General features: G+C 42.1%; 1 protein-coding gene across 10 annotated transcripts in view; it reads left to right on the top strand.

The window, feature by feature from the left end:
• The window catches only part of CHID1 (chitinase domain containing 1), a 98,430-nt gene that overhangs the window by 81,852 nt on the left and 2,009 nt on the right, over window positions 1-14,569 (top strand). For 6 of the 10 annotated variants that reach the window (XM_083587532.1, XM_083587528.1, XM_083587536.1 and 3 more), the window contains 3 exons: window positions 5,695-5,740; window positions 6,555-6,613; window positions 14,314-14,394. In XM_083587532.1, the coding sequence (XP_083443658.1) occupies window positions 5,695-5,740; window positions 6,555-6,613; window positions 14,314-14,394 (186 nt within the window). The remainder of the gene's footprint in view (window positions 1-5,694; window positions 5,741-6,554; window positions 6,614-14,313; window positions 14,395-14,569) is intronic. The other 4 variants (XR_014541904.1, XM_083587533.1, XM_083587530.1 and 1 more) reach the window with 1 other exon arrangement.

Here is a 14,569-nt window from a genome sequence, read left to right as displayed (position 1 = left end):
CAAGCGTGTCTACAGCAGGGGCTGCACCTTACAAAAGGGGGCACAAAGTTACGGTAGCATTTCATTGTTTGCCATAGAATGTATGGCACTTGGGAACTGTCTCAAGACACGATGGCGGCTGCTAACTTAGAATCTCAGAAAAGGACCACCTGCATTTATTCACAGACAATAGGTTTGCCAGAGCCTATTAGTCTTATACAGTTTACAAAAATGAGTAAAGCAATTCCCAGGAAAAGCACATAGTATAGGTTAAAACAAAACAGAAAAGGTGGCGCTTACCAAAATACAAGGATACTTCTTGGGCTCCCCAAAGGACTGTGTTGCCTGATTTCACAGCTGTTTGTAAACTCAAAACTGTAATTGATATTCTCATGCTACTACATATCTATTATTGATATTATTTTGATATTAATATTCTTGTGCTACTACGTATCTATTTTGTTTTTGTTTTGGAAAGATAAATGGAGAAACCTGGAGTATAAACAAGGCGGTCAACCCCCGATTGTGCATACATTAGTTTTTTGGCCACAGGGTGTCTCATTTGTCAGATCTGTTTACACCTTTCTATTGTAATGCTGGGAAGATCTTTTTTAAAATTGTTTTTATAAAAGTGTTCTTTGATCCAAACCATCCAAACATGCAATATTAGGGCAGTGTACAATGTTAAGGTATAAAACACAATAAAAAACCCCCACAGATAATCATTAAGGTGGCTGGCTATTAAAATTAAACAGCTGCCAAGGCCTGTTGGCATAAAAAGGTCTTCCTGAGGCACCCAGAAGATAAACGTGAGGGTCCCTGCTGGTAGAACATTGCATACCATAAGGCTGGTGACACTAAATGTATTCCTTCCAGTTGAGGCCAGGCAGGGCTGTGTAACACGGGCGGCATCTAGCAGCGCTCCTCAGGGTGATGTCAGTCATTGAGTTGGGCTTTGCGTGGCAAGTCCCCTCCCCCCTTGTGAAATGAAGACACAGAGCACTTTAAGGTTAATAGGCGTAAAAGGCCGCAACTTTATTGATTACAGGAATTGAGAGGTATTGCCCTTAGGCATTGGCTCCTATCGGCTACCCGGCTTCAGCCCAATTGCATGAAGACTGGGAAGGGTTAACCACCAGCCGGGGGAGTCCTGTTGAAGTACGCCAACTAGGACCCCCCGGGTGTCACCGCTCGGGGGCGTGCCTTAGGCCCACACCTCCATAGGCTTCGGACAGGGCAACGCCCCCCGGAGTCCTTTACCGGACTACCCCTTTTCTTTGGGGGAAGGTGATGGCGCTACCTTCCCCCTTCATTTGCATAACAATACCCCTGCCAATGCCTAACCGCCAATACCGGGAAAGTTGTGACGTTTGCTACGAGGTAGGCGAAAAAACCAAATGGCTGGAAATTTGCCAAGTGGAAAAATTTCTACCAGGCCCCTTGCGGCGACCAACCGGAGTCCATAGCAAGGTCAGGGAGCTAAACCTAAGGGAGGGCGGGGTGGGAAACCGAAGCAGCTGGGACGGGGAAGAGAGGAAAGCCCCTGGGCGCGCCAGCCTTAAATGTGCTAGGCCACGCCTCCCCGGCCCGCCGATTGGCTGGCTGGGGCGGTGACGTGCCCGAGGATTCCCCTACTCTCGCGGGGGCTATGAGCCAGCCCCCGCATGCGTGGAGAGGGGGTGGGCCCGCAACCCCACCTCCTCTCCAGCTCAGAAGTGGCTTTATCGATTTTGGTTACAGCAGGGCCGGGATGGGGAGCCTGTAACCCTTCAAATGTTGTTCTGCAACTCCCAGCACCCCCGATCATTGTCTATGCTAGCTGGGGCACATAGAAGTGGGAGCTCAAAAACATCTGGAAGGATGCAGGTTCCCCGCCCTGTTGTATGGGGCAGCCAATGTGGTGCCCTCCAGATGTTCCCATCTTCCTTGAACTTTGGACATGCTGATGGGAGTTGGAGCAGAACAGTATATGGAAGGCACCATTTTGTCTACCTTTGCTTTAACAGGGAAAACAGCAGCAGCAGCGAGAGTATTCAGTGCTTCTGTTTTGGTTAATATTTTCAAGTTCTCTACTTAGCAAGGCTGATCTCTGTAGTATGAAAAGCTGGGGGTAATTAGGCATTTTGGGTAGGAAGACTTCTTAAAGAATAGCCCTGTTGCAGAAACTTTTTTTTCCCTCACAGGAACATAATGCTTTATATGTAGTGCCGAATATTTTCTTCCATCTTCCCTTTCTAGTTCAGTGGGATTCTTTTTCCAATTAAAAATATGCAGTTATGCTTTGCTGGAAGGCGCTCTGTATTCATGAATGAAGATTCCCCAAAGCTTTTGGGAAAAAGAAATATATATATGAAAAGGGCATAGATGACTTGGCAGATAGCTGTTACTATCTAAGATTGCTTCCTTTTCTTGAACTTATATCATTTACCATTAAATTTATTGTATCTCCAGCAATGCAAGAGGGATTATCATTAACTGTTTGAGCATACTGTAGTTTGGGAATATTTTTAAAAACTGCAAACTGGCAGATTGAGCTCAAGTTCTCAGGATAATGTGCAGCCAAATCCTATGTGTTGTCAGTACATCTGGCTGTTAACCAGAAGGTTGGTGGTTCGAGCCCACCTAGGATTCCTGCATTGCAGGGGATGGACTAGATGACCCTTGGCAGCCCTTCCAACTCTACAATTCAATGAAGTAGAAGAAGAAGAGTTTGGATTTGATATCCCGCCTTTCACTCCCCTTCAGGAGTCTCAAAGCGGCTAACAATCTCCTTTTCCCTTCCTCCCCCACAACAAACACTCTGTGAGGTGAGTGGGGCTGAGAGACTTCACAGAAGTGTGACTGGCCCAAGGTCACCCAGCAGCTGCAGGTGGAGGAACGGAGACGCGAACCCAGTTCCCCAGATTACGTGACTACCGCTCTTAACCACTACACCACACTGGCTCTAAATCCAATGGGGCTTATTTCCAGGTGGGGATGCATTATTATTTTGCGTTGTTTTATTTTATAAATGTGTGTACTACTTTTTACAAAGACGTCTTATACAAATATATGAAATACAGAACAGCTGACACAAATGTTTAAAAACCAAAAACACATAAAATAGATAAAAAGTATAGCGCTGCATCCAACATAGAACTTCATGAATGTTTTGTAAATACAAGGATTTCTGCTTGGGCAGCAGAATTTGAGGAGAGAAGGCCCATCACACAAGCAGAAATGTTTGCGCTAATGGGACTCACTAGTAGAATACTGCCCATAAAACACAGAAATGCTAAATTTTTCATCCAATGCCAGCAATAACAAGGAAAATATCCTGCACACACCCCAATATATATAAAAAACACAGAACAGGCCATAAATCACTCCACATTAAGTTCCCAAAGCCCAGGAAAATGAGAATTTTTTTTGCCTGGCACCTAAGAGCTAAAAATGTTGTTGCCAGGCATGCTTCTTTGGGGAGAACATTCCACATTCGGATTGGGGTGGCCATCTTGGATATCCAGTAAGCTGTGCTTACTTGCTCAACATAGGTTTACTTTGAAGTCCATGATGACAGACCCGTGGGAATGCTTCCAATCGTAGGGAATAAGGCAGGTAAGTAGATGAGTGTGGGGTACTCTAGGATTTTCCTAAAAGCTATACAGAAAGCAGAGCATTTATCAATGCATGTGCTCATTAAGCATAATGTGAATTGATTTTAAACAATGACATACATAGCCTACTTTCGTAACAGGTCATTTAGTCAAGGCTAGCATCTGTGTCACAAGCCCATTACACTCACAGTGTGCTAGTGTCCAGTACTAATATTTTCTTAGAGCGGAGGTGAAGAAACTGTAGCCCTCCAGATGGTTGGGTTGAACATCAACCATCAACATTGGCTGTGCTGGCTGGGGCTCATTAGGTTGGGGACACAGGTTCCCTACCTGGTCTACCACCAGTAGTTGAACCTCCATGACCTGTCAGTGGAGGGTTTAGTTCCATTGACTTTTCATAGTTTGTGAGAGTTGGACTGGGCTCTGTTTACTGGAGTTGAACTATAGAAAGTGTAGGTTTTTTTGATCCTTACATATTTGCCTGATACAGACACTCTGCTGAAGCTACAAATTGCAGTTCGGTTGGTTTCTCAAAAATTTCTTTCAGCACTCATGCACTAGAGGGAGCTGCTATTCTACTAGTGATGGAGCTAAAATTTCATTTTTTTAAAACAGAGCACACATAAGCCTCCCCCATTTATTTATTTATTTTCCTTCTCATTTCTAAATGGAGTATCCTACCTGCAAACCTTCTGGTGTCCCTAGGGCTAGAAGGGACTTTTGTGGCATGTAGGAAAATTCTGTCCCTCCTCCCCACTTCCAGTTGCACTGCTCTCATGCTACCAACTCCCCTGCCCTAAGATATTTTAAACTTTGAGGTCAGGTCATGCTATGTTGCTTTTAGTGTGATGTGCAATTGTGGGTGCATCCATACAGACATCCACATTGGGATGCACATCCAAGGGTGCATTCCATTGAAAGAAGGGTGGTGCAAACTGATGCCACCCATTCAGGTTAATACATACACTCTGTGGTCCATGTGACTTAGATCTGTGTTTCCTAATTCAGTGAGTGATGTGCATGCAACAACTGCTTCTGTGTGCATATTTCCTTGGTTGGATTGGGCAAGGAAATGTGGGAAGGTAAGAGGAGGAGACATGCAACAACTAGATGATCCTCAAGAACCCTTCCACCTCGATGATTCTATGGTCTGTGGCATGATGCAGACCTATAATGGGAGGGGTAAAGTAGCAGAAATCTGGAGGGCTGCCATCCATTAGCAAAAGTGCCTTCTGTTTACACAAGCACATTTGGGTCCACCCAATTATTTCCAGAGAACAATAACATTTCATTCAACTTTTCTCTCTCTCCATTTTTTCCCAAATCAAGTAGAGCAGGGTTGGTCAACCTTTTCGGGCCAGTGGGTACATTTCAAATTTTGAGAGTGTGCCATGAGCACCAGTCACAAAATGGCTGCTAAATTCCAGATTTGTTTTCTCCCAGGAAAATTGCACTTGCCAGATGCACCCCTTTTGCACCAATGGTTACCTGCCCTTTGGCATCAGACAAAGGGCAAGCTTAGGTCTGGTGTCTATCTTTGGAAGAAATCAATAACAGAATAGAAATCAAGAATTAAAATTCTGTTTTCTTCTGTTAAGCTATTTCAGGTTATAACAGGTTCTACCCTAAATTCCTATTCAGTCTTTCTGTTCTCTTGGTGTCTACTGCCCCAGCAAATTGCCTGGCTGTGTATATTATATTCACATGCTAGCAATTTGGACATACATTTCTATTATCATGAATTATCACTTCATGGTTTATCTTCTACTGTATACGTCGTCTTGTATATCTGCCATGTGCTCAGTCTGTGTCTTACACTTATTGTAGTAGGCTCTGGCCTATGAAAACTTAGACCACTATTAAATAGTTTGTTTCTCAGGGGATATGCTTTAATTGATGCATGCTAACATTGCTACCCTTATTAACTGATAGGTTGTAATACTGTTTTGACATTTAAATTAAACAGTTGCTGCAAATTCTGTTGAAATCACAGTACTTTGCCTTGCTTTCCCAGTAAAAATGTCAAGAGATCTGATCACAGATCTCCTGTGTTGCATATTTAGTTTGACCCCTACACATACATGGATTTACCAACTGGACTTTTCTTGATCTATTACAGTGCCTGCAATTTCCCACAGAACCATGCAATCAAAAGCATTTTCCGTGTATCCACCATGCTGTTCTTGTATTGATGCACAAGCGGGAGAAATTGCCTGCTGATAGAGTATTGCCAGTGTGAATGGCATATCTACGTTGCAACTGGTTTCTGATTGAACGTAGTTATTACATAGTGAGTGTAATGCGTATTATCTGGCCAAAGTTAGACTTTGAAGTCTCAGTGTTTTCAGTTGGAAGAGAGTTAAGCATGTCTAAACCTCCCTTTGACATCTATAGGATTCAAAGGTTCTTAACTTCGTTAAGCGTCAGTGGACATTTCTGAGTCCCTGCATCTTTATCTTCATACAGGTAGCTGCATTTTATGCAAAATAGCAGTCTTATTCCCTCTAAGTGGTTTGCTGGTTTGGGGATGCATAGTTTAGTGAAGCTGCAAACAGGACAGGATTACAGACCAGAAATACCTCCAAGATTGGCTGAAAAATATATTTTAGAAGAATGTACACACACACACACACGGGGCTGAGGACTAGCCTTTCAGATGCCCACTGCACATGGCTCCCATACTACCAAAAAGCATTGGCAGTAGCAGCCTGTGAAGAAAATGGGCTGTTATAAAAAAATAAATAAAAATCTTCTAAGTATTTTGTAAGGAGATGGAGGGATTAATTTGTGGCTTGATTCATGACCTGAAGGATCCAGAAAAATAACTTGGAAGGTGTCACAAATTAATCAAGGGAAGATAAGATATATCATAGGCAATTGTTTTCTGTGAAGCTTTTGAAATGTTTGTGGATTGAGGGGCAAATCAAAGGCAACTCCATGCTGTAATTTAGCCAGGGTCTTCCTTGACGTTCAGATCAGGAGGATCTCAGAAAAGGTGACAACCCTGTTGCAGTGGAGAATGAAGAAAGGAGATCTATGTAAGTCTTTGACTTAGGGACTGCCTAGTGAGGGAAAAGCTGGATGCACTTAACCCATTTTACTTTGCTCCACTTGGGAAATTGCTTTGTGTGCATGCAACCATACATTTACACTTTATTTCCTAAGAACAAACATCATTATCTTCCCAGTGAACTTTTAATATTACTTCACAAAACCTCAAAGCCTTTAATTTAATTTAAGCCGCCCCACGCACCAAGAGACACAAGGGAGTCTTAGACCGTTTGGTGAAAGGCAGCCTGGAGGAATAAAGACATTTCACCTGGCGGTAGCAAAACATAAACAGGGAGGGAAAGCACACTGGGGAGCAACATTGCTTTGGCTGGATCTCCCTTCCCTGCAGAGTTTAATTCCTTTGAGTGGGGGGGGGGAGGGGGTATAAAGAGATGGAGGGAATAAGGCTCAGAGGCTCAGAACCTTCAAGATCCTTGAGTAAGCTGCTTGTTAATAGCTCAGGCTACAATTCTTGATAGTAATACGGGTGTGGAAGATACATTCATATACACATTTTTAAAAAAGAAAAGAAATTGCACACTTGCCTGTTGGACTAGGCAAGCTGCTTTTCTTTTCAAATGTCTTTCCTCTTCAGCCACATGATCAGCCACACTAAAAGCATTTGATATATCTCCGCACTACGTTATGAAAGCCCTTCCTTAATATATGGTGGTATTGCGGTTTTCAAATAAGTAGCTAACAGAATCTTGGTGACAACCAGCAAATGCATAGCACCGTTTTGCTGGCAGTCAAAGTCTGTTATCTTCAAAAAAAATAAAATAAAAAATCCAAATTAAGATTAATCGCAATAATTTGACCATTTACTTCCAAGATTTGAAACCACAACCTCTTCATTGAATTACAGTTTCACCAAAGATGCATGAATTTGAAATACCATTTAGAGCACATGAACCAATTGGTTTTGAAGAATTCTGTTTATTCCAACACAAATCGTCTGCTGCATTAACTGACTAGTATTGAAGCTGCTGAAAACCGTAACAAACTGATGAAATTTTAATACTTTTATGACTGGCATCTTTTATACGAGCTCCCAAATCAATAATTCTTAACACATCTCTCAACAAGCAATTTTTTAAAGGGTACTTTTCTTAATAAATGTCTTGTTCAACAACTGCCTTCTTAATTAGTTGGCTGACGCAGCAATAATTAATGCTTTACACGTTTTCCCAGCAAGTGATTCCAGGCAGGCCTCTCAATGCTCTCCTCCTTGGGAGAATTTAGGATAAGTGCCACATGTTCGATGGCTAAGCAATTTAAAATTCCATCATCAGTCATCGTTTTGCAGGATGACTGGGTGTAATTATCCATCATGGCTGCCTGTTGATCACTGCAACTCTCAGGCTACAAATTGCTATTTTTCCAAGCAAGGTAGTTTAACCTATTTATTCTAATAGAGACCTTCTAAAATCTATGAAAATGTGTATTTATGCAGGGGTACCTTCTTCCAAATTGAGGTGAACACTGGAAATAAACTTCAGTGTACAGTCTAATTGAAGCATTTCACCAGAGGTTGATATCATTTGTTCTTAGACCAGCAGAGAGTAGGATCAACAATCAAAGTCAGTTCATCTTAAGTAATCAAGCTTATTCCCTCTTTCTTTACAGAGAACAATACTCTGCATCTCATTTCTTAGATGCCAGTTTTTTGGTGTGTTTTTTTATGGGATTGCTTGGATCTAGGTTGGCCTTGGCAAAGTAAATTACTTTACCATTAACCTGTCGGTCACTAGACAAGAATGGTATTTTCTATGGATTGCAGCATGTCCAGACTGCTTTTTTCTCTTTTTCTTTTAAAAGCTACAGTCTTACCATTCTGTCAAGGTGGGCTAACCTGTCAAAAACAGTCCCACTGTAAAGAGTGACCTGTCAAGTGTTAAGAATGGATAAACTGAAAAGAACAATATATGGCTTACTGAACAAATGCTCGAGGGGAAATATTGGGATATAGTCTGTAGAGCCCAGTGCCCTGATGCTTTGAAAATAACAGGGAAGTGCAGTATGGGCAAGGGAAAACTTACTTAACACTTGCCACTAGTAATAGAAACAAAAAGGGAAAATAGCATGTAAGAAGCAAACACACAGACTAAGTTAACCAATGTAACAGCAGGAGGATGCATTAAATGTGCATAAGTAATTATGAATTCATGGTATCACTTGCCTGGAAAAAGAATATCAGTTTAAAAGTAAATTTGATGTGTTATAACATATTTACATTTCTCTTAATCTTAAACATCTGTGCACCGTTAACGTAGAAGCTTAAGTGTTAAATTTTGCAGAGTAATTCAAGTTACTGGATCAGTTGTATGAGTGTTTTAGAGCATCATTTAACTTTCTCTGTTAGTTCCCCACCCGTGTGGTGGGCGATGGAGAGATTGTGACTACAAGCTTTTCTAAGTGAAACTTAGAAACTTTAAAAAGTGAAACAGCATATGTGTACAAGACCCAGTGCTTTTATTTTATGTGAGCATGAAAAGCAGCTTGCATTGGGGGTGGGGAGTGGGAGCTGTTGAGAAGAGAATGCTCTAAGAAATATAGGGTTGTGTACTTACACTGTGTGAGTGCTGCTCCGGGTCCCATTAAACTTTATTTAGAAATGTCAAGGTTTACATATGGTCACTGCTTTCATTAAAATGTTAATGCTGCTTAACTGCTCAAATAAAGTATGTCTTAAGTACACAGTGCTGGTGAGAACACTTTTGAACCGTCTGTTGTTGTTTTTTAATAGGACTCCTGAATTATTCAGTGAGCTCACAGGTACATGGCACAGTTATTCTCAAATTGTGTTTACCCAGTAGCTTAAATGCCACCCACTGTGACGTTTATTAGCACACACGTCTGAGGGCCCTGCACAATGCAGAGGGGATGGTGATCTCTAACAAAGGGTGTGTTCACACCTCTCTGACAGCAGAAACTGAGAAGTAATTTAGGCTGTGTTTATATTACCAATTAGTCTGCATCCAGTTGTCTTCCATTGCTAGTTTTTGAAGCTTCATGCATATGACATTAGCAACAATCAATATCGATTCTGCAGTTCCTTGAGAAATACAGTTGTTTGATGTGTTTTTCCTCAAACCAGCTTCAGTCCAGCTGGGAAACTTGAGCCACATTCACTTCACAGTTAAACCAGGTGTGTACATTTGAGAGCGCCAATGTACATGCATGAACAGGTAGCAAAGGTGAGGGGTCAGGGATGTCTTCACCTTTGCTACCTGTTCAGTTATCCCAAACCTGCAACCCCTCTGGAGCTCCTATTTATGAAGCTGTCATCTGCACAGGTGTGCTGCCAGCCAGCCGGTTGGCAGTAGCGCATATTCCTCCTATGCCACTGTACAGGGGAAACACTTCCTAGATCATTTCCTGTGCGCAGCAGCATCAGGGGAAGTTGCGCTCCCGTCAACCGGCAGGCGGGTGGGAGCGCAACTTCCCCTGATGCCACTGTGCACAGGAAACACTGCTGCCAACCGGCTGGCGGCCAGGAGCGCAACTTCCCCTGATGCCACTGTGCGCGGGAAAAGATCTAGGGAGTCTTTCCTGCCTGCAGCTGCGTGGGGGGAGAAGCTCAACAACTTTGGGCCATCTCCCCTCATTTTCTTAAAATTCAGTCCCCCAAAATAGAGGGGGGTATTATACATGGGGGCGTCTTATAGACGGAAAAATACGGCATATAGCATCAGCAATAAAGTGCTTACATTTGATAGGTAATGCAAGTGAAGTGGAAGGAATAGGTTTATCCCCACTGAGGGTAGCATATACAGTGCAGGTGCTTTACTACTGAAGTAACTTCTGCAGCAAACTACTTCTGTTCGAGAAATAAGTAAATATATATAGTTTTTTGGCCTAAGGACTCCCACGGTAGGTACAAATGAACCCAGGGAATTCTAAGCATACATTGTGAACTATAATCTGTTCAATCTTTGAGGAAAGCCTTGGCAGTTGAAAATGTACAACTGGCAATCTGATATCACCAAGTTAGCACTGTTACATCACTTCCACGAGTGGAACTGTTCCTTAAAATAGATGGTGGAGCGATTTGGAAGTTGGTAGATTAAAAGAACACATCCCAAAGTGCAGAGTTTAAAATATGCCCCTGCACATTCTACCAGCTGTAATCTTTTTTTCTTTTCTTTTTTTGTAAAGAAAAAAGTATTGGAAGATTTTTCTTCCAATGTGCAATAGACAATTTTTCTTGCACCATTATAGATCATTCCTGTCTCGAATGCTGAAGAACCACAGCATTTTTCGCATCCCAGCCAAAGTGCATCTTCTACATACAGCACACTTCAGAAATCATAGAAGCCCCCCCCCCCTTTGAACCTTTTCTCTCATGGTTAAATGCATCAGAATGTGTGTTGCTTTAAGGGCCTGGCTACCTTAATATTTTTATTTATGTTCAGGGGTTTGATGCCACAATTTTAAATAAAATTGCTCAATCTTTGCTAATCCTATATGTAATTGGAGCCCTGTTATAAACAGTGGTATTGCTAGTGCACTGAGAGGCATGTAAGAAGAACTGACAGTGACTTGGCATGGTGTAGCACAAACACATGTGCATATGGACTGCTGGAGCTTGGAGATCTGAAGCCATGCCACTCAGGCTAGGAGCAAGTACAGAAAGAAGATCAGCCCCTTTGTGGTCTTTACTAGAGAGCCAGTGTGGAACAGTGGTGGACTCGTAATCTGGTGAACTGGGTTTGATTCCCCGCTCCTCCACATGCAGCTGCTGGGTGACCTTGGGCTAGTCACACTTCTCTGAAGTCTCAGCCTCACTCACCTCACAGAGTGTTTGTTGTGGGGGAGGAAGGAAAAGGAGAGTGTAGCTGCTTTGAGACTCCTTAGGGTAGTGATAAAGTGGGATATCAAATCCAAACTCCTCCTCCTCCTCCTCCTCCTCCTCCTCTTCTTCTTCTTCTTCTTCTTCTTCTTCTTCTTCTTCTTCTTCTTCTTCTTCTTCCTTCCCCATTTTATCCTGTATCTGCCTGTCACTGTATCTCCTTTGCAATAACCACCTGTATGAATTTTTTCAAGGTCACAGCCACTTTATCAAAATAAATCTTCTCAGTGCTCTCACCAGCTCAGCAACAGACCAACATTACTTGTGATGCTTCTTAGGGCTCTGTCAGTAGATCGATGGCCATGCTGTCGCTGTCTGGCAACGCTGATTTGGCACTGGTGGCAACAATGAAAAGTGGAAAGCCCTGGAAGTGCACACTTTCAGACCCATTTTAGGTGTTGGTATCATCAACTTCTAGACCCAAAGGAAAGGCAGTATTCACTTCTGTGATTTTTATCCAGTAAGGTGCTGTTGGATCTCTCTGACCTTGTGTAGCAACATAAGATTTACCTTTAACCACCTGTAAAGGCTGTAGTTCTGTTCAGGATTTAAATGTATAGAAATTAAGTTTCTCCAGTTTAGAAGAGACTGCACTTCTCCTTTTCTGCGCGCGCGCGCGCACACACACACACACACACACGAGGGGGGGGGGAGAGAGAGTCTTGATTGAAATTTCAGGATGAGCAAAGCTGATTATTATTTGATGGAAATCAGTTTAATGTCTGTAGCATCTGAAATGGAAGCTTTCTAGTAAAATATACAGCTAAGGTTGATTGCTCTGAACAAAATGATGAGCAGAGAAATATCTGTCATAATAAAACCTTACACTGATTGGGCAGATGGTAGCTTAACACAACTTAGGGGAAAATAGAAGAGATAGAATGGCTTTTTGTGTAACACAAAGAGAAGCCCACCAAGGTTTTCTGGCTTTAATAGCCACCCAGAAACTTGGGGTCAACAGCTATCTGCCCGTCCCTTAAGGAGCAGCATATTGGACTTGGCCTCAGGCTGTGTGTCTGAATCTTAACATGAGGTTAGAGATGATCCCCACATCTACCTTATGGAAGACAGAAGGGCAGTGTTCCTGCTGTGCTTTAAATGCCCACAAAAACAAGCTCTCCGGCTTGCAGCTGCAAAGGGATGGGTGGGGATTGTCCAGCAGTTCCACTTCATTTCAGAGGCTTTGGGAGGGCTTTGGAATCCTTTGCAAAGGAAGCAGATGATAGCTGTCCTTTTGCATTGCAGTTCTTTCCATGTGCCTTGGAAGCACGGGACCAAGACAAACCCCAACCTTCCTATTTAATTTCAAGCTGGAGTGTGTGTGTGTGTTGGGAAGACTGTTCATACCATTGAGTTGTGCTTCCGGGCACCTCCAAATTGCAGTGCAACAGCAGGGAGATTCTGCATCAAGGATGCAGTTCCTTATGCTTACCACAATGAGCATGGAAGTCATAACCCCTCTCTTGACACAAGTTATCTGAATGCAGCCTTGATGTTCTTCCTTATAATTTCCAGCTGTTACAGGGGTCACTAAACACACAGTCCTTATAGGTCTTTAAAAATCCATGTTCATGATTGACCAAGGTGGTGCTCCTTGAACCAGAGATTCTGCAAACAGTAATAGAAAATTCAGACTTCCCTACCAAGGGCTGCCATACTGAAAAGAACTCTTGTGTGAAAGACTTCAAGCAAAGCGAAAGATGAAAGTTGGTGTTGATTAATTTTGACATGACAAAGTTCTGCTCATCTTCAAAAGAGCATTTGCCTCGTTCTATTTTTGAATGTAGTAGAGGGCAGGGGATGAAGGTCACCCACTTGGAAGAACAATAGCGTTGGGGTACTTGCAAAATGGAATTGAAAAGGAGGAAGGCATCCACTATTAGGGCTTTACCAGAAATGGACAAAACTTGTTTGTGAGATCCTTATTTGTAAAAGATGATAGATAAATAGTGTACGTTGCCTGGTACTGAACTGAAAATGGAAGCAGGTGGAAATATAAATACCACAAGATTTCTCAATTTACAGAAGAAGGGGATATTAACATTGGCTTGTTTCCCCCCACAAAAAAGGAGAGGGAATTTTAAAAAAAAGATCATTTTCAATGCTACCAGAACTGGAGGGCACATAATGAACTGTAAAAGAAAATAGCAAATGTATGATCATGCTATGGTGCACCTCTTCTCAATAAGAAGGTTTTTTCTAATGCGTAGCAAACTCTTTTTTTGCTGGTTGGGAATGTAGAGCTACATGGTATGGTTGATGCCGTACACGACAGCTCCAACTATATTATAATAATAATAATAATAATAATAATAATAATAATAATAATAATAATATAATTATTTATACCCCACCCTCCCCAGCCAGAACCGGGCTCAGTGCGGCTACCACCAGTAAAATTACAGTAAAAACATACAGTCATACCTCGGGTTGAATGTGCTTCAGGTTGAGCGCTTTCGGGTGGCGCTCCGCGGCAACCTGGAAGTAACGGAGCGCGTTACTTCCTGGTTTCGCCACTTGCGCATGTGCAGACGTTCAAAATGACATCACACACATGCACGGAAGCAGCAAAATGCAACCTGCGCATGCGCAGACATGCCGTCATGTCTTACGTTCCATTCAGGATGCGAATGGGTACCACTGTAATAGGAAAAGAAAAACCAATTTAAAATACAGGTTAAAATGCAATTTAAAATGCAGCCTCATTTTAAAAGTAGCCCATAGATCATATAAATGTGTGGCTGGAAGATGGTCATTTTAAAATATTATGTTACTGTTGCTATATATAAATTCTAGAGAGAATTCAGGAATTCTGTTCTTTTTTTCCTTTTTTAGGTATATAGAAATCTTGAAGGAGCATAAACCTAAGCTGGTTTGGGATGAACAAATAGCTGAACACTATTTTGAATACAAAAAGTGAGTTGCAATCATAAAATGTCCCCCCCCCCTTTAATATTCATTTGTTTATTTTTATACAAAATTCATGGGAGCAACTGCCTCCAGATTTTACTTTACTCAAAGAAGAGGAATGAAAAACTGTTCTTGTTGTTTTATTGAAAAAGTAGAAAACAGCATAATAATCAGTTCAGCA

This window comes from Podarcis filfolensis (genome assembly GCF_964270895.1).
Source record: "Podarcis filfolensis genome assembly, chromosome: 1".
NCBI classification, from domain to species: domain Eukaryota; kingdom Metazoa; phylum Chordata; class Lepidosauria; order Squamata; family Lacertidae; genus Podarcis; species Podarcis filfolensis.
Note: the sequence above shows the minus strand (reverse complement) of the source record. Positions and strands in the feature narration are given on the sequence as shown.